General features: G+C 53.8%; 12 protein-coding genes, 1 non-coding gene and 1 pseudogene across 14 annotated transcripts; 6 read left to right on the forward strand and 8 right to left on the reverse strand.

Annotated features, from left to right (window-relative positions):
* Window positions 1–374: 374 nt before the first annotated feature.
* POSPLADRAFT_t43 lies at window positions 375–463 on the reverse strand. The gene has a single exon. It is a non-coding gene; the product is annotated as a tRNA-Ser (tRNA).
* A 121-nt stretch (window positions 464–584) lies between these two features.
* Window positions 585–3,656, forward strand: POSPLADRAFT_1069452 (hypothetical protein; the record flags this gene model as incomplete). Its single annotated transcript, XM_024482348.1, has 6 exons — window positions 585–1,008; window positions 1,051–1,220; window positions 1,273–2,080; window positions 2,137–2,458; window positions 2,837–2,918; window positions 2,963–3,656. 6 exons carry the CDS (start codon window positions 585–587, stop codon window positions 3,557–3,559), a joined length of 2,403 nt encoding a protein of 800 aa, XP_024342367.1. The 3' UTR covers window positions 3,560–3,656.
* A 36-nt stretch (window positions 3,657–3,692) lies between these two features.
* Window positions 3,693–5,644, reverse strand: POSPLADRAFT_1069453 (hypothetical protein; the record flags this gene model as incomplete). Its single annotated transcript, XM_024482349.1, has 3 exons — window positions 3,693–4,708; window positions 4,762–5,523; window positions 5,577–5,644. 3 exons carry the CDS (start codon window positions 5,642–5,644, stop codon window positions 3,958–3,960), a joined length of 1,581 nt encoding a protein of 526 aa, XP_024342368.1. The 3' UTR covers window positions 3,693–3,957.
* A 1,871-nt stretch (window positions 5,645–7,515) lies between these two features.
* POSPLADRAFT_1136069 (hypothetical protein) lies at window positions 7,516–8,760 on the forward strand (the record flags this gene model as incomplete). The annotated part of the gene is made up of 4 exons (XM_024484640.1): window positions 7,516–7,872; window positions 7,929–8,138; window positions 8,191–8,646; window positions 8,704–8,760. The coding sequence occupies 4 exons, from the start codon at window positions 7,516–7,518 to the stop codon at window positions 8,758–8,760; spliced, it is 1,080 nt and encodes a 359-aa protein (XP_024342369.1).
* Window positions 8,761–9,174: 414 nt separating this feature from the next.
* POSPLADRAFT_1054316 (hypothetical protein) lies at window positions 9,175–10,234 on the reverse strand (the record flags this gene model as incomplete). Its single annotated transcript, XM_024480509.1, has 5 exons — window positions 9,175–9,264; window positions 9,320–9,637; window positions 9,698–9,742; window positions 9,804–9,861; window positions 9,906–10,234. The coding sequence occupies 5 exons, from the start codon at window positions 10,232–10,234 to the stop codon at window positions 9,175–9,177; spliced, it is 840 nt and encodes a 279-aa protein (XP_024342370.1).
* Window positions 10,235–10,727: 493 nt separating this feature from the next.
* Window positions 10,728–11,470, reverse strand: POSPLADRAFT_1134279 (hypothetical protein; the record flags this gene model as incomplete). The annotated part of the gene is made up of 4 exons (XM_024484458.1): window positions 10,728–11,171; window positions 11,200–11,268; window positions 11,326–11,350; window positions 11,433–11,470. 4 exons carry the CDS (start codon window positions 11,468–11,470, stop codon window positions 10,728–10,730), a joined length of 576 nt encoding a protein of 191 aa, XP_024342371.1.
* Window positions 11,471–11,951: 481 nt separating this feature from the next.
* Window positions 11,952–13,086, forward strand: POSPLADRAFT_1054318 (hypothetical protein; the record flags this gene model as incomplete). Its single annotated transcript, XM_024480510.1, has 5 exons — window positions 11,952–12,180; window positions 12,230–12,519; window positions 12,576–12,677; window positions 12,735–12,870; window positions 12,932–13,086. 5 exons carry the CDS (start codon window positions 11,952–11,954, stop codon window positions 13,084–13,086), a joined length of 912 nt encoding a protein of 303 aa, XP_024342372.1.
* Window positions 13,087–15,307: 2,221 nt separating this feature from the next.
* On the forward strand, window positions 15,308–16,209 carry POSPLADRAFT_1133829 (hypothetical protein; the record flags this gene model as incomplete). Its single annotated transcript, XM_024484401.1, has 3 exons — window positions 15,308–15,530; window positions 15,589–15,861; window positions 15,911–16,209. Coding segments are annotated over 3 exons (795 nt in total), but the record flags the coding sequence as incomplete, so codon positions are not given.
* A 119-nt stretch (window positions 16,210–16,328) lies between these two features.
* On the reverse strand, window positions 16,329–18,849 carry POSPLADRAFT_1135326 (hypothetical protein; the record flags this gene model as incomplete). The annotated part of the gene is made up of 10 exons (XM_024484575.1): window positions 16,329–16,707; window positions 16,951–17,147; window positions 17,214–17,482; window positions 17,599–17,688; window positions 17,739–17,849; window positions 17,900–17,999; window positions 18,061–18,197; window positions 18,260–18,299; window positions 18,349–18,429; window positions 18,667–18,849. The coding sequence occupies 10 exons, from the start codon at window positions 18,847–18,849 to the stop codon at window positions 16,329–16,331; spliced, it is 1,587 nt and encodes a 528-aa protein (XP_024342374.1).
* Window positions 18,850–19,071: 222 nt separating this feature from the next.
* Window positions 19,072–21,840, forward strand: POSPLADRAFT_1179305 (hypothetical protein). The gene is made up of 12 exons (XM_024488656.1): window positions 19,072–19,117; window positions 19,180–19,344; window positions 19,405–19,498; window positions 19,554–19,692; window positions 19,744–19,840; window positions 19,901–20,487; window positions 20,538–20,580; window positions 20,635–20,817; window positions 20,883–21,198; window positions 21,251–21,511; window positions 21,567–21,643; window positions 21,702–21,840. The coding sequence occupies exons 1-12, from the start codon at window positions 19,076–19,078 to the stop codon at window positions 21,795–21,797; spliced, it is 2,100 nt and encodes a 699-aa protein (XP_024342375.1). The 5' UTR covers window positions 19,072–19,075; the 3' UTR covers window positions 21,798–21,840.
* A 212-nt stretch (window positions 21,841–22,052) lies between these two features.
* POSPLADRAFT_t42 lies at window positions 22,053–22,128 on the reverse strand (annotated as a pseudogene). Its single transcript has one exon. The product of its transcript is annotated as a tRNA-OTHER (tRNA).
* Window positions 22,129–22,405: 277 nt separating this feature from the next.
* Window positions 22,406–24,101, forward strand: POSPLADRAFT_1065299 (hypothetical protein). The gene is made up of 7 exons (XM_024481927.1): window positions 22,406–22,505; window positions 22,553–22,698; window positions 22,761–23,088; window positions 23,139–23,243; window positions 23,301–23,696; window positions 23,751–23,780; window positions 23,829–24,101. The coding sequence occupies exons 1-7, from the start codon at window positions 22,444–22,446 to the stop codon at window positions 23,869–23,871; spliced, it is 1,110 nt and encodes a 369-aa protein (XP_024342376.1). The 5' UTR covers window positions 22,406–22,443; the 3' UTR covers window positions 23,872–24,101.
* A 364-nt stretch (window positions 24,102–24,465) lies between these two features.
* Window positions 24,466–24,963, reverse strand: POSPLADRAFT_1134602 (hypothetical protein; the record flags this gene model as incomplete). The annotated part of the gene is made up of 3 exons (XM_024484499.1): window positions 24,466–24,555; window positions 24,686–24,722; window positions 24,839–24,963. 3 exons carry the CDS (start codon window positions 24,961–24,963, stop codon window positions 24,466–24,468), a joined length of 252 nt encoding a protein of 83 aa, XP_024342377.1.
* A 583-nt stretch (window positions 24,964–25,546) lies between these two features.
* POSPLADRAFT_1069458 (hypothetical protein) lies at window positions 25,547–26,536 on the reverse strand (the record flags this gene model as incomplete). Its single annotated transcript, XM_024482350.1, has 5 exons — window positions 25,547–25,823; window positions 25,880–25,983; window positions 26,013–26,135; window positions 26,326–26,362; window positions 26,412–26,536. The coding sequence occupies 4 exons, from the start codon at window positions 26,534–26,536 to the stop codon at window positions 25,894–25,896; spliced, it is 375 nt and encodes a 124-aa protein (XP_024342378.1). The 3' UTR covers window positions 25,547–25,823; window positions 25,880–25,893.
* Between the last annotated feature and the right edge of the window lie 259 nt (window positions 26,537–26,795).

The following is a 26,795-nucleotide window of genomic DNA, read 5'->3' on the forward strand; positions in this document are numbered from 1 at the left end:
GGGGGGATTGCAATGATCTCAATTGATGCAATCAAAATGTTTTGATGACATTTATCATATCCGGGAATCAATCCTGCCTCATATGGGATGTGCGGCGCCGGTCCTTCGCTGTTTGTAGATGTTTCGTGCCAGCCGCTGTAGGGAGTTATAGGGGATTAAAGTTCAAATGGGATATCACATGATATGCACGTGATGAGATGGCACATGATCTGTGGCAAGACTTCTATTCTCGGATACACAAGATAAAACATTGAGTACGCTATTCAGATGAAGTCCCCTATAACTCCCACAGCGGCGGGAAGGAGCCTGCCATCCGACACGAATTTACATCCAAATGGCTCCAAAAAGCCATAACAATGTTGATTAAAACAAAGCGACGCCAGCAGGACTCGAACCTGCGCCCTCAAAGAGGAACAGATCATATGATTCTAATCTGTCGCCGTAACCACTTGGCTATAGCGCCTTACAAAATACATGGCTTATTATGTTCATAGCGCACTTGGGGTGAATGGACGGTCGGCGCTGGCGAGAAGGATCCAGCTCCGGCTCGAGGCGCGATGCAGTCGCGCACACCTCTCGCCGACATGCCCACCATCGTGCCCACCATCGAGCAGATTGAAGACTATGTTCAGTCTGTTGAGGAGCTGCTCTACTCCTCACTGCAAGCGGTGACCCCGGACCTGCCGCTAGTCGGCCAAGCCATCCATCGTCTGTGGGAGGACGTCGCTCGATTCGGCCCTCAATCACTGCCTACTCTCCCGGAGCTGCATATTCCTGGACTCGGTACCTTTGAAGTTCCTCCACCGCCGCCTCCTCCTCCTCCTCCTCCTCCTCCGCAGTCGTTGTGGGATTATTCCACTAAATGGGCCGCCCGACATCCATGGACATCCACGCTCGCTCTCGGTGCAGTTGGCACGGGACTCCTAGTGGGCTACGGATATTATAGGACTGGTGCTAGACCTGTGAGGGTGCGGGCTACGGCCTCATCAGAGAAGAGACAAGTAGTCGGTGAGCTGACATTTTCTGCGCCATCGATACTGTTCTAAAAAGGCCCTTCAGTTGTGCTGGGGGGAGACTCGCCTTTGGGCCTCCCGCTCATTTCGGAGCTCGAACGGATAGGCTACGTCGTAATTACTAGTGTCTCTACCGCAGAGACTGTTGCCGATATTGAGCGCAAATGCCACGGCTATGTTCGCGCCCTAGTTTTGGATCCGGCAGAGGTGAGTAGAGCATCATGTTTCCTTCATGTCTCGCTTAACATGTCGATCCCAGCCCGACACCATCCCGTATTTCCTTCGGTCGTTGTCATCAACGCTCTCGCGGCGTTTCCCTATTAACGCCGCCGGCGATCCTCACGCATCTCCTTCGTCTCATCTCCACATCCACTCAGTCATCTCGCTACTCACACTCCCATCCCCCGAGGCCGCTCCTCTGCCTGCTCCGCTGGAACATCTCGCGCTCCGTGACTCCTACTCGACTTACTTACAGACCACCCACATTATCCCCCTGCAGCTGCTACAAGCCATGATGCCGCTACTGCGCTCCTCTCCTGCGCGTGCTCGTGACGCGCTCGCGAACAACCTCGGCAAGAAGAGCATTATCGTCTGTCTGCCCGTGACTGACGCCCGGGTTGGTGTGCCATTCGGGTCCGCCCAGGCAATGAGTGCAGCGGCGACTTTGCGTGGGGTTGAGGTTCTCCGGCGCGAGATACGCATGGCGGCGCTGACTGACGACTCTGCTTCCATGAAGAACATCAAGGTCGTGGTCGTCGATGTCGGTGCCATCGGCGTGCCGGATGCGTCCCAAGAAGACCCCGGGGATGCCTTGAATGCTATGGATGACTGGACCCCAATGGAGAAGCTGGCGTACGGCTCGGCATTCTCTGCGGTAGTTGAGGAGGGGTCACATGTAGGAGTGCACCGTGAGCCGACGGACGTTTCGATTTTCGTGAGCACGGTCATCGACGTTGTAAGCGGCGGGCGGAAGAGTCGGCCTGCTACATTTGGCGCGGCCATCCTGCTTGGTCTCGGAAGGCTCAGGGAGTGGATTCGTGGCGATCGGGTCCTTGTCGGTGCTGGTGGTACGTGCCATAACTGATATCGGTGTTCTATCTGCTCATTGCAATTGCGTAAATAGCAAGGACGTATGCTCTGGCATCACATCTCCCCGCTATTGTCTTGGATACTCTGCTGAACATGCCTCATTTTCTCATTTCCGCTCGCAATGCGCTCCTTCCCATTCAGCCTCATCTAATGCCACCAGCCACTGCTATCCCGCCTGTCCAACAGGCGCACGTAGTGAGTGCTACGACGGAGCCAAAAGCTGAGGTCAAGCATTCGACCATTCATTCGGACCCAGAACACCAGGAGGAGGAGGTATCCGAGACTGGTTCCGAAGCGGATGTCGAAAGTAACGAAGGTTCTGGTGTTACTGGATCCTGGATCAGTGTCAGGGATGAGTAGGTGAGGCATCGGGATTTCATACATGTATCGACCATGAAAACTAGATCTGAATAGCTGTGTATCATGATGCTGCGAGCGAATGCTGTTGTACATTAGCGGTGTATGTACATGATTAGTGTAATATACGATGCAGTCCCATAAGGAGTGCGCGACCGTCGAAGGAACAGCCAAAACTCGCCTGCTTACTAGACCATATGGTCCGAATGCCTACTAGTCTGAGGGAGCGACGCAATTGTTGTCTTGAGTATCATGCTAGTGAACAGAGTTTTCCGAGCCGCTGAATCAGGGCTTGTGGCAGGACAAGACATACATAACCCTCCGAGGCAAGAAAGCGCTGTAGAAGGATACGACCATAGCAACGAGGCAAGTTGTAGGTGCATGTGGGTCCCTACATTTCCCACGTGTGTACTCACCATCGCCCCTTATCCGATTGCCATTTGCCGACCACCGTTATGGGTAAGTCTTGCTCTCAGCCCGTCATCTTCACTCGCGAATGACAGAGCATAGGAACGTCTCTGTGGCTTGTGCCCACCGCCAGTGAGGCCGCGCGGCTCGAGCGTGTGATGCAGATCAAGTCCGCCTCAGCCAAATCGCCCTCCTCGTTCGTAGACTTCGATCCGCACGTCACGCTCACCACGATCCCCACCACCCCCGACGCGGAAGCGATCCTGCGAGCTGCGATACCGGCGGGTCAGGCAGCCATCCCGCTCAAATTCAGGTCGGTCGACGTCGGCGAGAAGTACTTCATGTCGGTGTACGCGGTGGTGCACGAGTCGGATAGACTCGCGGAGCTGCGCGTGCACTTGAGGGCGGTGCTCGGCTCGCCGACGGTTCCGCCTGTCCCTCATGTGTCGTTATACTACATCGACAACGCGGACCGGGACGAGCGTGCCCGCGTCGCAGAGGAGCTAAGGCGTGCTGGGAGGATCGTCGATCATGCTGACGGGACAGGCGTCACCTTGAACGGCGCGGAAGATATCAAGCAGGCGACAGAAGCTGATCTGCTCAATGGTATTCACGGCGAAGCGATCTGGATTGTGAAGTGCGAAGGTCCTGTACCTGGGTGGGAAGTGCTACAAAAGATTGAACTTGCCTGATATCCACAGTACGTTCGTATAAGGTTGACCAGCTCCGTGGATTTACGTACTTGTCACATTCACACCCGTGAAATGTATATCAGCATCGACTGGGAAATCAGGCGCTAGTTCGTTCGTGCAGCTAATAATAAGAATACAATGATGGTGAGGGATAATACACAAAGGTATTGTATGCGACGCAAGCGCAGCAAAGGCAGACATGACCGGATACCTGATAATCGAACAGTAAGTGAGCGAACGAAGGACGAACCCTGACTCTTATGAGTCGCAGAGCAGTAAGTGAAAGCGAGCGTTGAATTTATGATACAGTGCATAAACGACGAGGAACGGCCGAACCATTAGGTGACCAAGGCTGCACGGCAGTCTCGGGTCATACTCCTCATGTTGCGAGGCCAATATCATGCATTTACTGTAGTCGAAAGGCTGGCCAATGATGATGGCGGAGGGATCCGGCAAGGCGCGGTTGGTGTGTAGAGCGGCAGTGGTACGGAGTAGTCGATCTTCCTTTCGCCGTTGGAATCGTACAGCTGCGAATATGCAGGCAGCGACTGTGCATAAGCCGGGCTGGGCGTCAAGGGGCTGGTCACTGAACTCAGCAAGTCGAGCGAGGATGACGGCGAGTGGCCAGGTACTTGTGACATGACAAAAGAAGATAGTGAGGGGGACGGAGGATACGCGGGGACGACGTGCGCAAAGCGCAGCGGGATCTGGAACTTGAGATGCTCCGTCGCACGCTCGCCGTTGTCGAGGTCGTAGGTGCTCGTCAGCGAGATATGCAGCTGGTGACCTACGCCAAATAGTGGACTCTGCCCTGAAGCACGCAGTCGGCGCGCTGTTTTGCCTTCCTTCTCATCGAGCGGTTCGGTGAAGGGCACCTGCGTCCGCACACCGTACCATGACTCGTCGCGACCAGGGTTTGCGTCATCTCGGAAGGCGTATCCATCCCCTGCGAACACATAGCGGCCAGAAGTTCCTGCGGGGAGGAGGGAGAAGGTGCGGGTGCATGAAGAGTGCGGCGTGCAGATGCCCGCCAGGCCCACTTCGTATATGAGCGCAACGGGGTTGGCGTCACGCAGCGGCTTGCATGGGGGTTGGTGGGAGGACGGGGGCAATGGGTACGCGGATTTGTAGGCAGACGGGACCGTGATGCTGCAAAACACAAGTGAGGAAGGCGTATTATAGCGAGAGAGGAAGACACGTACCGGTAATGCTCCGTCTGCTCAACGTCGACTTCGAAGCCGGTGATGCGTAGTCGTTTGCATTCTGACTCTGGCAGGTCCTGCGTGCGCAGCCTGATGCAGAGCGAGAAGGAATCATCGTCCACGTCGATGTGTTCTGGGACCGAGACGGCAGCGCGTAGTTTTGAGATGACTTCATACGGGAAGCCAGAGGATGATTGATCCTTGCGCTGTTCGGGCAACACCGTGTAATCGATCGTGGAAGAGGTCGATGGTGACGAAAGGTCGTCAACGAGAGTGCTTATGAATCTGTTCACGGTCACCTCGCAGCGCGGTGCTGCAATGACACGGGTCCGGGAGCGGAAGGGCGCAGTGCACAGGGAGAACAAAGATCGACTTGAGCCTTCATCGAGATCCAGGAACTTTGCACTGGCATACAAGCCATAACGTGTGCCGGCGTCGCCACTTTCGCAGTCGCCATAAGCGGAGGTGGGAGGCAGCCATCCCGGGATGACTAGGCTGAAGGCGACGCTCCAGACAGATGGGAGACTGGCATCCTCATGACCTTCGTTGCTGAGTTCAACTGCTTCGCGCACAACGAGTTCCTTGGACACACTGCAGACACGGAAAGGCGTATAGCCAGTCTCATCCGTGATGAGCTCACACTGTCCCTCGAACTCAATGATGAGGGACTCTAGGAGAAGTCGGATAGCACGACGGCGCTCAAAGAGTGAATATGAGGACGACAATGAAATGACGACGTCCCCGGAAAGCGAATATGCGGTACTAGTATCCGTCAATTGAGGACATGATTGCCGAAAACAGAGCGATAAACTCACGACTTGTCGGGTTGCCCATACATGTCCAGTGAGCTGGCGTGCGGCCGTATTTCTATAGAAACAGTCATGGCGAGGAGGACGACGTAAGGCTGAAAGAGAGGCTGGAAGAGCTGAAATGCGAGCTCGCAAAATACAAAGGGCCTCCCCTGCTCTTGTTATATGCGACCCCGTAGCGAGCCGACAAAGCGCACGAAAGGGCATAGACCATGATGAGAGCGATAATAGTGCTGTCAAGCGACGTCAGACGCGTCCGACGGAATGTTGAAACGACGGTCTTGCTTTGGGACTCCTTTTGTTCCCGCCGCTTTGTCCTCCGCTTCAGGATGAACGCTCGATGGCATGTTACCCTCTTTGGCGCTTAGTCAGCAGCCTTGTTGCAGGGCATCAGCGTCTAACAGCGTCTTCAGAGACCATCTCGCCAGCGGACAATGGGTCTTCTTAACAACCTCGGGGCTGCCCTGGCATTTCTTTTCCTTGATCCTGCGGCTACAGTCCCTCTTGAATCTAGCGAGATGTCCCTGGATGACAAGCTGTCGTTCTGATTATGTAGTGGCTATACAGTGCGCAAGCTAGCTGCCATCAGAGACTTCCGCATGTTGCAGGGGCTCACGCCGACAGCCAGCATAAAAGAACCTAGTTTCCATGTCCGCGCCGTTCCATGTGGGGCGAAAACAGACGGAGGGGCAGGTCAAATCATGATTCATTAGGTGCCAACACAGCAGTGACGAGCAAGTGTTCGACGGTGGAACCGCGAAGACCGTAAAAGGTGAAGGACCTTCCAAAACGAGGTGGGCAGCATGCCTTCGCTCGAGCGCAAATTTGACAGTAGGGCCACCTTATGAAAGCAACACACAGATGTCACAAAGTGAGGTGACAGTTGCTGCGTTTCATGACATGTCCCCGTAGTAATTGCTCAACTGACCTCTGAAGCATGAGAGATATGACCGCCGCAGATCATATTCGGCAGAGACACGATGGTGACAGGTCTCGGGCATTATGTCTCATGTACAGTTAGTAAATATATAAGATTGAATGTATAAGGCCACCCTGCACACTCGATCCTGCATACTCTACACATGTGTATGATATCCTGAGATGCTCCGGGCAGTATGGTATATTCAATGTTTCCCTCTTCGGTGACATCTATTCTTGTTCCGGTTCTCCACCAGTTGACAACCAATCGTTCGTCCTTCAGACTGCTAGTCCTCCCCGTAACATGTCTCGTTGCATCTGATGTTGCTTATATATTACCATGTATATGTGGCCTATGCGTTTGTCTCCCATCTTCAGCTGTTTTTTGTAGCGCGCTTTGCAGCGCCCTGGTTCATCTGCTCGTCGTCGTGTGAGAAGACAATCTTCCCACCTGTTCAGCTCACATGTAAGCTGTGCAGCCACTGCATAACGAAGGGAAAACCCCAATTAGCTGACGCGAATTCAATTGCCAGCTGCATCAGTTGTTCCTTGTTTGTGTCCTCATAAGGCCAGTGCACCCTGGCGCTTAATTAACCTCCCAACCCAGGCGCATACACCCGTCGCTGTTGTCGCCCCTAGCGTGCAGCTATCCTTTCCCGCCGCCAACGACGACGTCCAGGTAAGTCTGCCTTTACAAAGCGAGATGCCTTCTCCCCTCCCGCGTTCCCCTCACCATTCCCACTACCTTCCTTCAGAACCTGCTCATCGCCCCGACCTCCTGTCCCAAGTCTTCTCCCTATACGTGTCCATTACTCACAGGCCTTGACACCGCCGTCTGCGGGCGCTGAAAAACACTGAATTTGCCACCATGCCAGAAGCCGACGTCACGCGCAAACGCTCCCGCTCGCCCTCGGACAGCGACCAGAAGCAGCACAAACGTGCCAACACAGGCACTACATCGACTGGCGATGACTCGATAGCCCGTGTACACAATGTCGCTGCGACATCTGCCGCAGGCGACGTGAACATGTCTGAGGTCCCCGCCGACACGGCCGCGTCTACCCCTTCGCCCACGCGGCCGTCAGAGAAGGCGGCCGATGGGGAGCAGTCTGGCGACGTGCAGGTCAAGCGCGAGGACAGTGGCTCCGCGACGACGTCCGCAGCGCCCAGCAGCTCGGCAGGCCCTACTGCCCCCCCAGCGGCCAACATCCACATGCGGTGCTTGATCGTCACGCAGGACGCCTCGATCATCATCGGCAAGGCTGGCTCGCACGTCAATGAGATCCGGGAGAAAAGCGGTGCGCGTGTCATGGTGTCGGAGAGTATTCCAGGTAACCCAGAGCGTATCTTGAACGTGAGCGGACCGCTAGATGCCGTGTCAAAGGTGTGTCTTTCTCGAAGTGCTAGGTGAGAACGCTTCAATAATGTGGCCTGGCACAGGCTTTCGGTCTGATCGTGCGGAGGATCAACGACGAGCCCTTCGACAAACCCTCCGTCCCTGGTAGCCGCGCTGTTACTATCAAGTTCATGATCCCTAACTCGCGCATGGGGTCTGTCATCGGCAAGGGCGGAACGAAGATCAAGGAGATCCAGGATGCCAGCGGAGCAAGACTTAACGCCAGTGAGGGCATGCTGCCTGGCTCGACAGAGGTATTTGCTCTCTGTATGCGCTGGTTCCGACAATTAAGCTCGCGTTCGACAGCGTGTATTGAGCGTGTCTGGCGTCGCGGATGCCATTCACATAGCAACTTACTACATTGGCAACATTCTCATCGAGGCAAATGAGCGCATGCCCTCTTATAACAACAGTTCTTATCGGCCGTCAAGCTACTCCCGTCGGCCACCAAACACGGGCTCCTCGTACGTTCCGGGCTACTCAAACCCTTACGCTGGTGGATCCCAGGGTGCGCCTCAACAACTACAGACACAACAAATCTATATCCCGAACGATCTTGTTGGCTGCATTATTGGCAAGGGCGGCACAAAGATCAACGAAATTCGGCATATGAGTGCGAGCCAGATCAAGATCATGGAACCGGGAGCGGTTGGTGTGGGCATGAATGGCGCTCCAGCTCCCGCCGGCGGGGAGGGCGAGAGGTTGGTCGTGATCACAGGCCAGCCGGCGAACATACAGATGGCGGTACAACTTCTGTACCATGTAAGTTGCTTTGCTCACTGGTTGCGGTACCGACGACTGATCAGTGCTGATTTTCAGCGGCTGGAACAAGAGAAGCAGAAGCAGTTGCGCGCACAGCAATCTCCAATTGCGTAAATAGTGGTCAAATGGCCGTAGACGCATAGTAGCACATGTCCGAAGGTAAAGCTTAGGTTGTGTCGTTGTGTTTTTCATGCAGTCCCCACTCTGTGCTTGTGGCTTCTTGATCCTTATCATTTTGCAGGCTAGTATGCATGTTTCGTTGTACTTATGTCCAGGTGCCAATCATGACCATCCCGAAACCTCCCTCGCTGCTCTGTTCGTTGCTGTTCGATGTTTGTTCGCTTCTCTCCTGTGGTCTGTCCATGGGTATATACCATAGCATTGCACCGGTATTCAAGCCGTCGTAATACATGTCGAAGTTATGCACAGGTTGTATGATGTATCGTATGATGTATCAAATGCAAGTTGCAGTCAGGGGTATCAAATAAATTAATAAATGCCACAGCAAATGGAGGGTTTAGACTGATGTCAGTCAACAATCTCGAAGGTGTCGTCTGCGAAGAAAGCGTCTTCGACGCCATTCCTATACGTGTCGTGTTCCTTTCTCAATGCGTAGTACTGCGTGAACGTGTCAGGGAACCCCTCCGATTCCACGAGAAACGAGGTGACCCACTTTCTTCTTGTATCGCGCAGCTTGAGTGCGGCACTGCTTCATCTGTGCATCCAGCTCCTTGGCTACGGCGAAGCTCGCCTCCAATTTGGCGCGATCTGTCGCAAGCGCACTCGAAGTTTCCTGAAGCTTTGTTTGTAGCTCAGACGCCTGCGCAGAGCACTCCGCGCGCAGTTCGGCGAGCTCTACGCCAAATCGCAGGCGCTCTGCTTCCCGAGAGCGAACGGCTTCCTTGAGTTTGTGACTGAGCTTGCGCGCGACGACACGATATTTATCTCTGTCTGCTTCAAGCGCGGGGATACATGACGCTTGTTCAAACTTCTGAGTGGGTTATGGCAATCCATGAGGGTGATAAATGGGCAAGTGCAATAAGCAACACACCGAGCGGATATCTGTGAGAACTTCGATGATGTTCGAGAGGAGATTCTGTATACGGCAGCATGTTTCCTAGACCCGTACACAGACGATCAAACGAATCAGCTCGTACTGGGATGTAAGGTGCGTCGTCCTCGTGCTCGGACAGCTCTTCCACGAGATGATCTGCCCTGGTCAGGATCAGCCTCGGTCGTAGTTCGAGCACACCACTTACCTCGCCAATGCAGGCCGGAGTGCGGCCTCATCAAGCACAGCGTCTTTCTGCAGCACTGTACGGCATGCCTCAAGCAGGTCGTTTCCGACGGCCTCCACGCCCAACCGTCCTGTAGACGTCGAGGGCCCCTCTTTTGCGCGCTCGTAGTCTGGGTAGAGCTTGATTAATTCATCAAGAGTATGCGGCCGGCGACAGATGGCGCATGTGGCGTCGTCAGAGGCGAAGTTGTACGTCGCGCAGTCGACGCAGTAGAGGTGGCCGCAGAGAGTGGTCATGGGAGAATTCCCTTCGCCGAGGGTCTCGAGGCAGATGCTGCATCGTGAGTTCATGGTGGTTGTGTGGGGAAGGGGATCGCCAAAGTGTGCATGCGGCGAGGGGATGGAAGTCTATTTGTTAGACGCGTCTATGTAGGGCGTGCGGCGGCAGCAGCGCAACAGGCACGATCACGTGTGATCATGTCTGATCGCGAAGGACTCGGGTCACTCGGCGACTTCAAGATGATATTCAAAATGCCCAGGCTTGCCTTGAATGTACATCCTACTTATACGCATGCTTGTCTCATACAGCAGGGCTTCAGATATCCCAAATGTGCTTGTTTCCTTCGCTCAAGGCAACAGTAGGTCATCGCAAAAATCGTCAGAACCGCCACTAAGCTTCACCGACAGTAATGACTGACAGCAAGCCATAGAAGTGCCAATCATTACAATCTGTTCTTGATAGTAGAGTTCATGATGCAGCATGATGTACAATCCGGTAATTAAAACAAATACAGTGTGCGTGAATTCGGCGTAAGTGCTCCCGTAATGCCAGTAGCCTTCTTGCTCAGATGACCTCAAGAGAGTCGTCCGAACTATCTCCTCGATTCCGAGCCTTCACTCCTGCTTTTAAAGCGTAAAACTTGATCCAAATGAGAGCAAGGCCTCGAAGAATATCGAGAATGAGACCCACTTTCTTCTTGTAGCGGATGCTACTGGTACGCCATAATTTCATTTCCTCGTCTAGTTTCTTGATACTCTCTTCGGATCTTTCCATTTTTTCTTGTACAACGGCGAGTTCACTCTTTTTCGACTCGAGCTTCTTGTGCAGCTCCCGAAGGCTGTCCTGCCCTTGAGATTGCTCCCGAGCAAGTAGCCTCTTATCCTCCGCGCGTTCCTTCTCTTGCGAGTGTCGAGTTATCTTGATCTGGCTCTTGAGTTCCCGGTACTTCTTCCTATACTTCTCGAGTTCGACCTCTAGAGATCGTATGCGCTCAAACGTCCCTATTTTCTATATAAGGACTGTCAGGTCTGTTGACTTGTCTACCCGAGATGTTCTTCACCGAATCCACTTCGCGAACTGCGGCTCTTGTTGACTTGAGTAGCGCCTAACACCAACGTGTAAGGTTTTATGTGCAGGTATTCCGATACTCGAGTAGGCATACCTTTACATCGGTCGCTGTCTCGCGGCTGCAACGAATAGCAGCATACATGCAGGTATAATTCACTCTAGCAATCTGATCGCCTACACCAGAAACTATTTAACGCTTACTTTGGAGGAGGTATATGCTCAATGGCATGTCCATGCATTGATCGCCTGCTTGTTCCACTCCGGATATCCTGCGTGTCCAGACTTATCTCAAGCAAGGTTCCCCTCACGCATGAGGGTGTCCCAGGTCTCTTATCATTGCAGTAATCAGGGTATAGCCTGATAATCTCGTTGAATGTATGGGGCTGGCGACAGATTGCACAGGTGGGATGTTGATTCGAGAAGTTGAATGTTGCACAGTCAAGGCAGTACAGATGTCCACAGCGAGTTGCTAAGGGTGGATTAGTGTCGTCGAGCGCGTCGAAGCATATACTACACTTTGCATTCATCGTTTGTAGTAGTAGCAGGTCTAGGAATGTGGCGGATAGTGCGATGTAAGGAGAGAAGACGCGACTCGCGCGCGCGAGACGCGCTCTCTTTGATCACGTGCGACGAGAAATTATTGGGCGCTTGGAAGTCTTGCTGCTCTTCATTGGCTCTCCGTTCTTCATTGACTCGCACACTACATTCCTTCTCTATACGATGGCGAGTATCCTCAAGACGCAGAAGACGAATGCATCTAAAGCAGACGCCAAGGGCAAAGGAAAGCGCAAGGCGGAGGCCATGGACATAGACGAAGAGGTACAGGCCCCCGTTCCGAAGAAATTGAAGAACAAGCAACGAGTACTGCTCCTATCGTCCCGAGGGATCACACACCGCATGAGACATCTCATGAATGATCTGGAAACATTGCTGCCACATGTCAAGAAAGGTATGTTCTCTCCGTCCGTAGCTCAGGAGGCAGGCTCACTTTCTGGCAGATTCCAAACTCGACTCCAAGAACCACCTACATCTCCTCCCCGAGCTCGCCGACCTGAACAACTGCAACAACACTTTGTACTTTGAAGCGCGGAGACATGAAGATCTTTACATATGGGCTGCAAAGACACCGAATGGTCCGAGTATCAAAATGCATGTGCAAAATGTGCACACCATGGACGAGCTCAAGATGACTGGAAACTGTCTGAAGGGGAGCAGGGGCATCGTGAGCTTCGACAAGGAGTTCGACGAGACAGAGTGGGGCAGGCTCACGAAGGAGGTCTTCACGCATGTGAGTGTACCAAGATGACAGTCCGACATCTAGTCGTGTGCTGACCTCACCTCTAGATATTTGGTGTACCCCCACAAGCACGAAAAGCAAAACCCTTCATCGACCACATTCTCACATTTTCTATTCTCGACAACAAGATCTGGTTTCGTAACTTCCAAGTTCGTTCGGTTAGGGCACAGGAACGTAATGCATTCAGCTAAGTATACTTTCTGCAGATCGTCGAGAAGGACCCTCTTCAACCGAACGGCCCGCCGCAGACATCCCTCGTAGAAATTGGTCCCCGCTTTGTACTTACGCCCATTCGTATATTCGAAGGAGCATTCAGCGGTGCGACAGTGTATTCTAACCCTGGTGAGTATCTCACCTGTATGGAATGGTTATGTGCTAAATCTCATTACCTCCTGCTTCTCAGAGTTCATCTCCCCAGCCGCCGTACGGTCAGCGCTCAAGAGGGAGAAGGGAGACAAGTATGGCAAACGGAAAGACGCAGAGCAGGAGAGAGTCGGCAGGAAAGAACTCCGTCGGCTCGAGGAGGATGAGTTGGCCGTTGCCAAGGTCTTCTCATAGAGTCGCACTGTTGGGGTGCTATGTTGTTCTGAACTTATGGGCGCCATGACGCTCTTTCGGAAGTGAATTAGCGTCGGCGAGACGCTGCTGGTCAACGTCAACCTCATCGCCTGTTCCCCTTCCATGTCAGTCTGGTGAGGTTCAAGTGATAATTAGCTGATATATGGGTAACAACGGAGTGGGGAGGTATCAGCGCGAGCATTACAGTTATCAGACCAACGAGGGGATCCTTGCGGCCGCGATTTCAAACTTTAAGCTTCGAGTCGCTTGGCGAAGTCAGGATTCCATGTCCCCCGAGTCGTGCAAAAGTGTGGGCATATCCCTTCGGCCGTACGTCTCCAAACGACGAAATTCTGCTTAACGAGCGAGAATTATCCCTCGTAGGGAGCGATCATCTCACTTGATTGGGTCGAGTTTATATTCGTAACTTACAAGTCTGTGTCTGCTTCGAAACGTCTCACCAGAATAAGTGGAACGTTAACAGGACGCTCCTGTTGTCAGGCTTTGAGCTTCGTGGGTTGCTCTACATATTCGATTAGTGGCTTTAGGGTGTCTTCATGACCTACAAGGGCGAGCCATAGTTCATAGCTGTTCGTTATCTTACCTCGCACTAGGCGTATCGGCTATTGGATGAGGGTGCTCTTGCTTTAAACGAATACAGTCCTTGGTGGACCTTTCTCCTTCATTGGCGCTGCCCATACACATGGTGGTGTATATGGACCATCAGGCGCAAGTATCCATGTATGTTCTTCACAGCCATATTGTATCGCGGCTTTACCTTGGAGCCGACAAACTCTCCGTCTCTGCCCTGTCGCCTGAGGTCCTTCTTAGGCTCCTGTACGACTTAACGCACCTGATACAGACCTGGTCTCTTTTGCGCAGCGGGTGCGGGAGGTCTAGTCAGCTGTATGCTTGGTGACCTGATTTCGATGTGTCAGGACGGAATGCTCGACCCTGAAGAACAAGCTGCTTGTACCGCTCCAGAAAACTGTCCATGGAAATGTGATGGCGGATCGCCGTCTGTTGAGCCCCCATCAACTCTGGTGTCTGAAGCTTTGGCACGTTGTGTTACGGTCCCGGAGCGGAGTCAAGCCCAAGGTCCGAGCTACATCCGTGATGCCCACGGACTTGTGCATACGCAAGCCTATATAGTCGGATGCTATGTCCCATTGTGGTCCTTGGGGGTGCCAGTATCCAGTTCTAATCTGAAGATTGTGCACCTAGAGGGAGGCATACAGGCACGTCTCTCGGAGCAGCCATCCCGCGACGCGACAGAACGCGACGCGCGTGGCACATAGGCACGTGCCGACGCGTTGTTCGCGTTTGCGGGCGTCTACTCAAACCTCCGCTCTTGCCCAGCTCATTCTGGCCACCCGATCGCAACTAGTGAAAGATTTCTGAGTTCCACCAGTCTCTGTGGCCTTGAAGAGCATGTCGGACTCAGACGAATTTGGTACGTGTCGCGTTGTCTAGTATCTCAGAACCCAACGAATGTCCATCGGCCATTACCACGTTCAGCGAGCTATGATCCAACAACGCCCGCGAAACCGGTCGCCCTCGCAAAGCCTACTGCTAGACGGCTGGGTGGAGGCGGTACTCGCGCCGTGGCAGGACCGTCATCAAAGTCAACGATCCCAGAAAAGAAGAAAGGCAAGAAGAAAGGGTCCCCGGAGGAGATTGTGATCGATGATTCCACGTCTGAGCATGAGCAAGAGATGGCAGTCGAGGATGATGATGTGGTTGCCGCACCCCCTCCAGCAAGAGGAAAGGCCAAGACAAATGGCACTACGAAGGCGAATCCCAAGGGCAAATCAGAGCCAGGGCCATCTAAGCCGTCAAAGCCGAATCGCGGCACCAACTCACCTGGAGATCCTATGGAGGCCACTAATTCGGGCGATGCGGCATCAAAACGCGCGTTGGCAGCTCAGCAGGCGAGGGAACATAAGCGTGTCTTGCGCGAGCTAGAGTCGTTGCGTAGACAAATGGACGCTGTAAATACTACCGCTTCCGTCCTCCTAACAGTGACATTCAATTGCAGTCGACGTCTAGGTCACATCTGAGAGGGACAAGTTTTCCAAACAGTTGGAGGAATTGTTTCAGATTCGGCAAACAGAACCCGAGCAAGCCCTCCAAGAGCAAGCGACTCAGTATGAGGCTCGCCTGAAGAGTAAGCCGACAACAACGTTGCCGGGGTCGCTCTCTGAGACTTCTTCATTATCCAGCTCAAGATACCCTGATCAATGAGCTGACGACACAGCTGACAAGAGTTAAGGCCCTAGGGGGCTCGGAGAAGTCGTACATGTTGCACTTCCTGACGCGTGAGGCAGCAGACGAAGAAAAGGAGGCAGTCGAGAAAGAAGTCTCAAGGTGGAAAGACATCGTCAAGCAGAAGGATGCTCAGCTGGCGGAGAAGGACAAGCGAATAGTGGGACTAGAGGAGCAAGGTGCGCCATCCCTCCATAGTTTGTCATGCAGTCTGACCTTGCAGTCTACTGCTCTCAGCAAAATTACTACGATCCGACCTCGCAGCTGAGATTGAGAGAGGGCGTACATTAGCGTCACGACCTCCGCCTCCACAGGTCTCTCGTATTCACACGAAGACCGTAGAGGATCCAAAGAATGGGCTGGTGATACGGCTGTACGAAGACATGACCAACATGCTCGTCGTTTCCGCGCGTATCGAGAAGAACTCCCACTTTGACCTCGACGAGCCCACTTTTACGTGTGTTTACACGTATCGAGAGGATACATCAGACGTCGGGGGCATCAGTACGCGTTATTGCCTCCTGCTGGGTGTAGGCTGCTGACCCTAGCCTCCTTCCAGGTCTGAATTTCAGCTTGCACGAACACTGGGACCTGCCAGATGGTTGGGAGTCAGACAGACCAATGGCCAAGGACGACCTGCTGCACAAGGTCACATTTGAACCACGAGATCTGCAGAACGAGCGGCCAGAATTCGTCGAAGGACTCGGCTTCTTCAAGGAACCCTTCAATTTCTCGCACGATCAGATGTGCACATTTTTGAGGACATTAGCAGAGCGCATGTCTGACCTCGCATCAAACGAGGAGGAGGAAGAGGAGAAAGACCAGCTAGAAGACGACGATGTTCTGGTTGTAAGCTGAGCGTGTGCAGCTGATGCATATCTAGGTGGAATTTTACCGAGCGAACTATGTACACATCACAAGGTTCTTGTCTGCGATAATATCTTCTTCACTTGTCGTGCCATCGCTGGAATGCGAGTCTAAGATTGTAGAAATTCTAGCGGTGCCCCTGCCTTTGCCCATAGCCTAGAAGTACGGTCATCTCCCGCGAGCGATGCCTGCTTAATCGCAAGCGGAACAAAGCCCCCCTCAATATCGGAGCCGCCCAGGAGTGCTCCCGCCTTTACCAGCACCTCGACGACAGCCTCGTGTGCCTGCCGCGCAGCATAATACAGTGGCGTGTGTCCGAGAACGTCTCGGAGATGCACCAGCGCACCAGCTTCGAGGAGACTGTTGACCGCGTTGACGTTCCCGTTCAGCGCAGCAGAATGCAACGGCGAACGCCCCGAGGCAGGCTCGATGCTGTTGACCAGCCCTCCCGCGATGGCTATGTTGCGCCGCCGCGGCTCGGAACCCGGGCTCGCCATACCTTCACTGTTAGGCCCCGCCTCCGAGGCAAGGCAGAACCGGATAGCCTCGATGTCGTTGCGGGCGGCAGCGAGGTGGATCAGGTACGGGTAGAGAACGCCTTCTGTGGATGCAGCTTCGGCAGCAGTCCACGACCACGGCGCCGCGGCCTCTGCCATCTTTTCGTTGTTGCTCCTGTCTGCGCCGTCCAGAGATAACTGGATGGCAGGGACGCTAGGCTGGGCGGACGAGGACAGGCGGACAACCTGTGAGAGCACGCCCTGGATGTTTTCTAGACTTTGCTCGATCCCCTTAGGCTCGCTGAGGCTTGGCGGGAGTGCGCTCGCAGGGCGGGTGAGTTCTCCGCGCAGGGGCGTACCGATGAGCGAGCGCACTTCGGCTGCGGAGAGCTCTGGCTTGGAAAGGAGGTAACTCAGTTTGGTAAGCGCACACTGTGTCCGGCACAGCATCAGTCGGATCACACAAGCTCACGAAGACGCTGCGGAAAGGGGGCTGACCTCGGGTGTCATGTCACCCCCGGAGACCACCCCAGCTATGAGGAGTTCCCGCCCTGCCGCATATGCGTCCGAGACGGAGCCCTTCGCACACTGCGAAATGGAGACGATCACTACACCCCGGTCACAGGCATCTTTGAGCGCGCCGATCAGGTCGGGGCGTTGTGGCGCATTTCCGGCGCCGAACGCCTCCAAGACCACGCCCTGTGTCGGGGGTGTAAGGAATGCTCGAATGGTGGCTGCTGTAATACCCGGGAATAGACGCAGAGTGGCTGAAACACCGTGGCTACATCAACGATATGCGTCCACCTGAGTGTGAACACAGGCGTACCAACGTATGGGCTCATTTCTGTCAGGAGATCATGTTCGTCGATTTTATATACGGTACAGACGGGAGGCTCACTTTTGTGTGCACAGAAACGTCGAAGGCTTGTCTGTCGTATCACATCGTTCCAATTGACCATGATGTCAATGCCAACTGCAGCACCTCAATCACACTGGAGCAACACAAATATATACAAGACTGACCATTCACAAGCGGCGGGAAATTAGGGCTATTGAAAGCATTAAGGTCGTACGAGGAGAGCTTTGAGACTCTATTGCCCCTGAACAGGGTGTGATTGAAGAATAGGCAGCATTCTGAGAATCGTGGTTCAAGGCTATTTTGGTGAACAAGGCAGATTGGTTACCTGGGATGATGTAATGGCCGGCGATCACCAGCGCGCCCAAGAGGTTGTCTACCGCGTCGTTCCTGAGTTGAGACAGCGGTATCTGAGCACCGGTAAGGATCTAAAATTTTAGTTTGTCAGATGCATACGGTATACACCCAACAATATGGAGGTGTCCATACCACAGTCTTGCCTAGATCCTCAAGTAAAAAGCTGAGGGCGGACGAGGTGTACGACATAGTGTCCGTTCCGTGCAAGATGACGAAGGCATCAAATGTAGAGTAATTTAGCTCTATGTCTGTAGCTATCCTGATCCAATCTGCCCTACGGCATCCACTCGCTCAGAGGAATACACCAAAATTGAGCCGAGCTATGTCTCACCGTGGATCTCTATGTTGCTGCTGTCTAGTAGGGGATCCCACTGTAAGTGGTCAACGCAAGTTGTCTTGAGTGTGAGAGCAAGACTCTACCTCAAGAATGGCATAACGAATGCGCTTCTGGATTCCACCAGGCGCTTTGCTTCGCGGGGTAATTAAACTCGGTAGATGTGCCTCGTAAACATTAGGAGCAATCTGAGCACAGGGTGGCTGAGCTCGCTGGTTTTGTTCTATGGCTGGTGAAAGCCGTGCGGCAACATGTGAGACGCCGATTGGCTGTGAGGATCGCACCGGTAACGTTGGGAGGTGATGAGGCTGTGGCTGCGGTCCATCATGGACGACATCTGTCGAGAGGTGGCCTACGGGACTCGCCCTTCCACTATTGCTACTCCATTCTCGATAACCTTCGACGGAGGATGAATGCGAGAATAGCGAATCCCCGAGCGGATCGTGGAAGCGGTTTTGGCTGCGAAGTGTTTCTGTCAAGAAGTACGGTTCGGGCTCATAGCCTTTCTGCCCGAGGATCATGTTGATTGTCCCGCCAGTGTTGATTATGAGCACTTTGGACTCATCCGAGTTCTGTGCAAGATCCATCTGGTGTTGTTGTGATTCTGGTCAGTAGCGGCTGCGGACGAAGGCTGCTCAAACATCAACTGTAAACTCGATCAATCGAGAAACATTGAGATCGGAATCGGGAGATTAGATTAGACGGAAGAAAGTGGATTGCAAGACTCGATTGAGATGATCAAGCCTTGACTCGACACTCCCATTTAGCATAAAAGCCTTTGTAGGCCAGGGCGTCCCCCCCAACAAACCCACCATGGACGCGCTCAAGAAAGTATTCGAGGCCAAGAATAAGGACGTGAGTTTTGCAACAGCGGGTACGACGCTAAGCAATTAAGTGCTCCTCCCTTGAATTCCTAGACCAGCCCTGCATTGGTTACCTTTGTCACCGCGGGATATCCCACCGCCAATGACACAGTACCCATCTTGCTTTCGATGCAGGAGGGAGGGGCAGACATCATTGAGCTTGGAGTCCCATTCTCTGATCCCATGGCAGACGGGCCTGCAATCCAAGAGACCAATGTGGTGAGTATCCGAGGGATTTGGCGCATATACCTTGCAGACGATGTGGCCAATATCGAGTAGATCGCTCTCGAAAACAAGGTGGAATACCCGAACTGCCTTGGCATCGTACGCGAGGCCCGTAAGAGAGGGCTTACGGTCCCTGTAATGCTCATGGGTAAGTCGGAGGACCATGCCTTCGCGTAAAGATTTAGGAAATTTATATATGCCAGGATACTACAACCCGTTGCTTGCATATGGGGAGAACAAAGCCATTCAGGATGCTAGCGAAGCTGGCGCGAACGGCTTCATCGTGGTCGACCTGCCACCCGAGGAAGCCATCTCCTTCCGCGAGAAGTGCACAAAAGCGGGGTGAGACCGACTATCATGGCTATTGAAACCATTAGCTTACATTTAGTATAGCCTCTCCTATGTCCCTCTCATTGCACCCTCTACCTCCGAGCGCCGAATTGAATTCTTGGCCTCCATTGCGGACTCCTTCATTTATGTAGTCTCGAAGGTCCGTATCGAACGACCGTCGGATATATTTATCTACTGATGTGTCACTCTTATGATACAGATGGGAACGACAGGCTCTTCCGTGTCGGGGACTATGAATAACGCTCTACCCGAACTCATATCTCGTGTGCGCGAGTACACCGACATACCTCTTGCGGTTGGGTTCGGTGTGGCGACCAGGCAGCATTTCGACCTGGTTGCCGACGCCGGTGCAGATGGCGTCGTCATCGGTAGCCGCCTCGTCTCCGTCATCAAGAACGCGCCTGCGAGTAAGGTCTCAAAGAGCGTCGAGGCGTATTGCCGCGAGATCAGCCTCAAGGACCAGCCGCAGACGCGTCCACGCTTGTCCACGGCGACAAGCTCAGCATCCCATGTGAGCCGAGCGAGCAAAGCGAACAGCGACACGGTGAAGCAGAACTTGCTGCCGCCGCGATTCGGCGAGTTCGGCGGGCAGTACGTTCCGGAGGCGCTCTGGGATTGCCTCATTGAGCTGGAGGAGGCGCATCAGTCGGCGATGAAGGACCCGGCGTTCTGGAAAGAGTTTGAGAGCTTCTATGGATACATGAACCGCCCGTCGAAGCTGTACAAGGCGGAGCAGCTTACGAAGCAAGCGGGAGGTGCAACGATATGGCTGAAGCGAGAGGATCTGTGGGTGCCTCCCCTGCTCTGTACAAGTGGCGTTAACAGAATAATGCTAGGAACCACACGGGTTCACACAAAATCAACAACGCGATGGGCCAAGTACGCCCTTCAACGTTTAATATCTCTTACTGTCACATGTTTAGTTGATCGCAGATCCTACTTGCAAAACGGTTAGGCAAGAAACGTATCATCGCCGAGACAGGTGCAGGTCAACACGGTGTGGCAACCGCCACTGTCTGTGCCCGTTTCGGTATGGAGTGCGTTATCTACATGGGCGCGGAGGACGTACGGCGACAGGCCCTCAACGTCTTCCGTATCAGGATGCTCGGAGCTAAGGTCATTGGTTGCCGCTCATCCATTTTTCATGCTCCTAAACTTAACGTTTGCATCTTTGACGACAGGTTGTGCCGGTGCATTCGGGTTCCTGCACGCTCAAGGACGCCGTGAATGAATCCCTTCGTGACTGGGTTACGAACCTGTCGGAGACCCACTACCTCATCGGCTCCGCCATCGGCCCGCACCCGTTCCCGACCATCGTCCGCGATTTCCAGCGAATTATCGGACAAGAGATCAAGTCGCAGTTGCACGCTGAGATTGGGAAGCTCCCCGATGCAGTCGTTGCATGTGTCGGTGGCGGGAGCAACGCGATTGGCACGTTCTACGACTTCATTCTTGAGAAGGACGTCCAGCTGATCGGTGTTGAGGCCGGAGGCGAGGGTGAGTTGTCGGCTTGTTGCATGTCTACCTGTTCTGAGACGTTTTCCTCCAGGGCTGGACGGCGACCGCCACTCCGCGACGTTGAGCAAAGGTCAGGCGGGCGTGTTTCACGGTGTCAAGACGTATATCCTGCAGTCACCCTCTGGCCAAATTGTGGAGACGCATTCCATCAGTGCTGGTCTTGACTACCCGGGTGTCGGCCCTGAACATGCCTGGCTGAAGGACTCCGGTCGCGCAAAGTACGTTGTCGCGACTGACGAAGAGGCGTTGAGGGGCTTCAGGATGTTGACGCAGTTGGAGGGCATCATTCCCGGTATGACTCGCGACCTCATCTGCCCTTTCTTTCACTGAGATTCCGGGTTTCTTAGCGCTGGAATCGTCTCATGCAATCTGGGAGGGCGTACGGCTGGCAAAGACACTGCCCAGAGAAGCAAACATTGTCATCGTGCGTGATGCATGTGTTCTTTTGTCGCTACATTATTTTCTTACCGCCCGGTCACTAGTGTCTGTCTGGTCGTGGTGACAAAGATGTGGAACAGATCTCGCAGTTACTCCCAGGGAAGTGGGAGGATGTCCTGGACTGGCATGTAACAGCCTGATATACATAGACCGAGTTGCAAAGTGTACCGTATGAGCCGGAGAAGTCATTGTATAAACCATGCAGTATTGATTTTGAGGAAAGTATGATATTGTATCTAGCTCCTACATCACATCGCTTGGTGCATATATCCCAGTCCATTCATATAGCAACGGATCATCAGCGGCCTTGTATTTGTCGCTAATTGTGTCATTGCAGTAAAAACAACACATACCCCTAATATTGTTGGAGGGAACAAGCGATCTGCAGAGATATACGACCACTGCAGGACTCGAACCTGCAATTAACTAACCGGGTCGTAGTCAGACGCGGTGCCATTTCGCCAAGCGGCCATTTTAGCTTAGGGTCCAGAGTCTAATAGCTGTACCTCTCCATCCTGGTCAATTAACGATACTATGGGAATCACAGTAGATGTTTCTCGGTGAGAACATTCCCCATTCGACTCGTTCAATAATCCCAAAGTCTCATCAGGAAAAAGCAGCCTGAGGACAGTCGTACACAAGTAGCAACACTGAGCCAATCAGGACGCCCCGATCACTTGACTCGGATCGCTTTCATTCAAACGCCCTCACTGATCCCGTTCCTTGCCCCTTTACTACTGTAGCTTTCGTTTGCGTTTGTATCATCAGATCTTCATAGCTCCAGAAATGTCTTCAGCTTCACCCGCCAACCGTGCTGTTGAAGTACTCGCGGCGAAACTGCGAAGACGGTCAGTGGGCCCGATCAGTTGTGGCATCAGCTCTTATCTTCGAGCAGGCAGGTCGTAGGCTCGCGGGAGGCCGCCCTCGAGACCGTCCTTGTCCTTCGGCAAGTCGTCGCGAGGGCACGCTTTTCCAACATCGATCAGCTGGTGAGCCTCCTCCGAGATGTGGGTAAACGGCTCGCCGAAGCACAGCCCAAAGGTATCACAGCATTGCTGCATGTATGTATCGATACCCTGCCATGGATTTATGGTATTTTCTAGAGCATACCGTCGGAAACATTGTCCGCAAAGTCTTACACAACATCCGCGAGGAGTATAACACGGCGTCCAGCGGCGTCGCTGCTTCTACCTCGTCCAAGAATGTCTTCTCGATCTCAAAGTTTGTCCTCCTGGGCCAGCCGAGGAAACAGACTGTGGCACCAAAATCTGAGGCTACGATTTCGCTGAAGGAGAATGATCCAGACGATCCCGACTCCTTCGCGAAGGCGATCAAGCCGGTGCTCATGGAGGCGATCCAGGATGTCCTTGATGAACTTGAGACGGTCTACGACAACGTCTCGAAAAACGCAAAGGACCATATACACTCTGAGTACGCAGCGCCTCTCGCTTTGTGGGATAACTCGCAGACCGTCTTCGCAGTGAGATCATTTTGACTATAGGCCACTCAAAGACGGTCGAGGCGTTCCTCAAAATAGCAGGGCACTATCGCAATTACACTGTAATCGTAGCGGAGACTGCGCCTTCGTGAGCTTCTAGCCCGTCTTCGTTTACTGTGCAACTGAACATGGTCTGCTATCACAGCTACAGCGGGCACGAGATGGCGCAGTCTCTCTCCTCCGCAGGCATTTCCACCTTCCTCGTGCCCGACTCCTCGATCTACGCGATCATGTCGCGCGTGAACAAGGTCATCATCGGCGCGCACGCAATCCTCGCCAATGGCGGCATGTTCGCGATCAGCGGCTCGCTGCTCGCCGCGACCGCCGCGCGCGCACACAGCACGCCCGTCGTCGTCTGCGCGGGCCAGTTCAAGCTCACGCCGCTCTGGAACCTCTACCACGAGTACGGCGCGCTCGACTTTGCCGACCCCAGCAGTGTGCTCGGCTTCGAGGAGGGCGCGCTCGTGGACAAGGTCGACGTCGTGAACCCGTACTACGACTACGTCGGCCCGGAGATGGTCGATGTGTTCATCACGAATGAGTCAGTACCGCATGCACCTGGCTGTCGAGTGTGGCGCTGACGGATGCTGTACAGTGGTGATCATCCGCCCTCATCGGTCTATCGGTATGTGGGATTTACACGATTCCACGATGTCATACTGACCGCTCCCAGGCTTGTGAAGGAGAGCTACGACGACGATGATCAACTGCTCTGATTGATCTCATTTGTTTCTCTGGGACACAGCCCTGCCGCACATTGAGCTCCGGGAGAAGGTCGTTGGCATCATGTCTCTGGACGTCATGACAATCAGGCTTTATCTAGCACATGACTGCATGTCATGGATGACAATGAGCACGCCGAGACGAAGGATGAGCGACAGGCTGACAGAGCAGAGACCGTTCTGTGATTGTCGAATGATCTAGAATGATGAAAGTCATCAATGGATACCGGAATGTATGCGTTGTCTGAAGGAGTTCCGAAGTGAGAAAGTTCTGAGGGATGAGTTGAAGAGAGTTGCTATTAATGAGAGTGCTGAACACGGCCAGAACAAGCGACAAGACCGAATACTACACGATTCAGAAACCTTCCGACCTTCATTCGAACACAAATGACGATGCAAATACACTTTATCTCATACGCGCAGACGTAGAGGTAGCATGAGGACCATAACATTATGAGTAAAAAAGCAGAAGGGGATGGGGGTAGAAGCAGAACCTGAGATCGGCGGGGTGAGGAAGCAACAATAAAACGAGCGATGGTATATATGTAACAAAGAGAAAGAGCAAAGGAAGAAGGGGAAGTGGGATGGTCACTGGATGACGCAGCAGCCCTTTCCTCCCCCACTTTGTTGCGCATAAGGATCTTCGTTGCGCGCTACAGGACCCCATACTGATGGTACCTGCAGGACATATATGTCAGTCCAAAAGCCGCGACATATGAAGAAGGTGAGTGAGCAAGTAAGGTACGGTCTGCAGTGGCTGTCGCGCAAGGGAGTGACATGAGGGTAGGAAGAGGATAGGAATACGTACGAGGGGATCCTTCGTCGTTTTGCAATACCGGATCAAACTGTCATTTCAACAGCCACGGACAAACACGCAAGCGGCGAGACGACAATAAAGAGCGACACAAGCGAGCGTACCGTCAGTACATTGCGGGAGAATATACAGGATGCGACAACGCACCTCGCGCTGGCTTCGCTGACTCTGATTCGTGGCCTCGCGAGGTCCTCCTTCAGCCGCTGATTGTGCTCCGTCAGGCGGCGAAGCTTGAGCTCCGACATGGACTGTTTGTGTGGACGGCCGTTCATTGTGATGGCGGGCAGGCGGGGCGTTTATGGTTTAAATGATGGCACGACAATGAGGAGGTTCGAGCAATGCAGGCGTGCGCGTTGGGTTTTCTGTCGCGCGGGGGATGCTGGCGCGATGAGACAGATGAGCAGGCCTGAAGAGTGGCAAGCTGAGGTACGCAGCGTGCCTGGTAGCTAGTCTGCGACTCACGAGAGGGTCGAGGTGGTGGTCCGGACACTGCAACAGGCCGGCGTCTGATTGAGCCGAATCGAGGTGCGCCGAGACGGGAGATGCCTCGGCTGCGTGATGGTGGCGAGGACAGCGAGGAGAAGAGCGATAAATAGAGAGTGCTGGAGATGGGGGAGAGGAGAAAGAGCAGACTCTCACTCTGTCAGGCGCGGCTGCACAGGTCGGCGTATGCCCGGAATGGATCTCCTTCGCAGGCTCATTTCTGATGTCCACTCACGTGAGTCCCTTATATGCTCGCCAGTAACAAGCCAGCACGCGGCGTCCAGTCTGTTCGAGTGACACGCAAAAGTCTATTATAGAAATAGAAAAAAATCCCGACCCGAGACGAACGCCGCAGTTTCCATTAGAGAAGAGTAGAAGTTTAAATGAGAGGACGAAACCAAACAGAGCGACGAATAGCAATGGGTCACGAGCGAGCCGGGAGATGAATGCATAGAAGTTCCATGTCATGTATGTACCGCAACGTAATGCTAAGATGTATGTGCGAGGATGGGTAGGTGCGCGAGGGGGGTGAACGAGCGTCCGGGTGTCGCGGACTAGACGACAGGATCTTAGTGCCTGCGGGGTGTACGCGAGGCGTGATGAATGCAGGCGAGAGACCCGACAAGCGTCACGGAGATTCGCTGCCCGTCTGAAATCTGCTAATCAGGACATTGCTGTCAACTTTAATGGCTGGGTGGTACGTACTGTGCGCGCCGGTCTTACATGACAACGCAACCGCACCCTGTTGATTGTGGTGCGGCACCGAACGGGTCCTCGGCTTTACTCACTGTTCCCCACACGGATGGCACCTTGAGGGGAAATATGACCAGTCAGTCACCCTCTTGTTACCACGCAGTCCAAGGACAAGGGCCACTAAAGGACACTCTAGATGTGAACAAGAAACACCCATAAGCAATGCAGGGCGATCCTTGTCTGCTACGTGGGTCGATCGTCGGAAGCTCTGTGCGGTGACCAGTGATAACAGGAGGATCTACGTGCACAGGTACACCTCTCCACAGTTAACCCCCAATCGTGTATCTGTGATCACACAGGTTCCTGGCAAACCATCTCGGTAACAACTAGGCATGGGGATGATCGGGGATATCCGTGCTCCCAGATACAAAGCGGGATTGATGTGAAGGTGGACTTACAAGGTAGTCCTTGGTTGTTTTGCAGTAGCGTATCAAGCTGCACCATCCATCAACATCCGAGCACACTACCGATAACGGTCACGCACCTCACACTGGCTTCGCTCACCCGTATCCGCGGCCGCGCGAGGTCCTCCCGCAAGCGTTGGTTATGCTCATTCAGTCTGCGGAGCTTGAGCTCGGACGATGAGACCTTGGGCTGGCGGCTGCTCATGGTGGCGTCACAGCAGGAAACGTATCTTTACACGGGGTCGCGCAGGGGTGGTCTGAGCGGCAAAGGGCGGCGTAAAGGAGAGAAGCGCCAGCACGATGTGACCTGACCCGGCTGTGCTCGAGAAGGGCGGCGGGGGAGTGCTCTCTGGCGTGTCGCGCAGCGGGCGGGCACGCAGAAGACGGGGCTGAAAAGAACGGAAGGGAGAAGCGCGAAGGTGCGATGCGCTCCCTGCCCGCGCTTGGATGCGACATCACGAACC

This window comes from Postia placenta (genome assembly GCF_002117355.1).
Source record: "Postia placenta MAD-698-R-SB12 unplaced genomic scaffold POSPLAscaffold_3, whole genome shotgun sequence".
Lineage (NCBI taxonomy): Eukaryota > Fungi > Basidiomycota > Agaricomycetes > Polyporales > Adustoporiaceae > Rhodonia > Rhodonia placenta.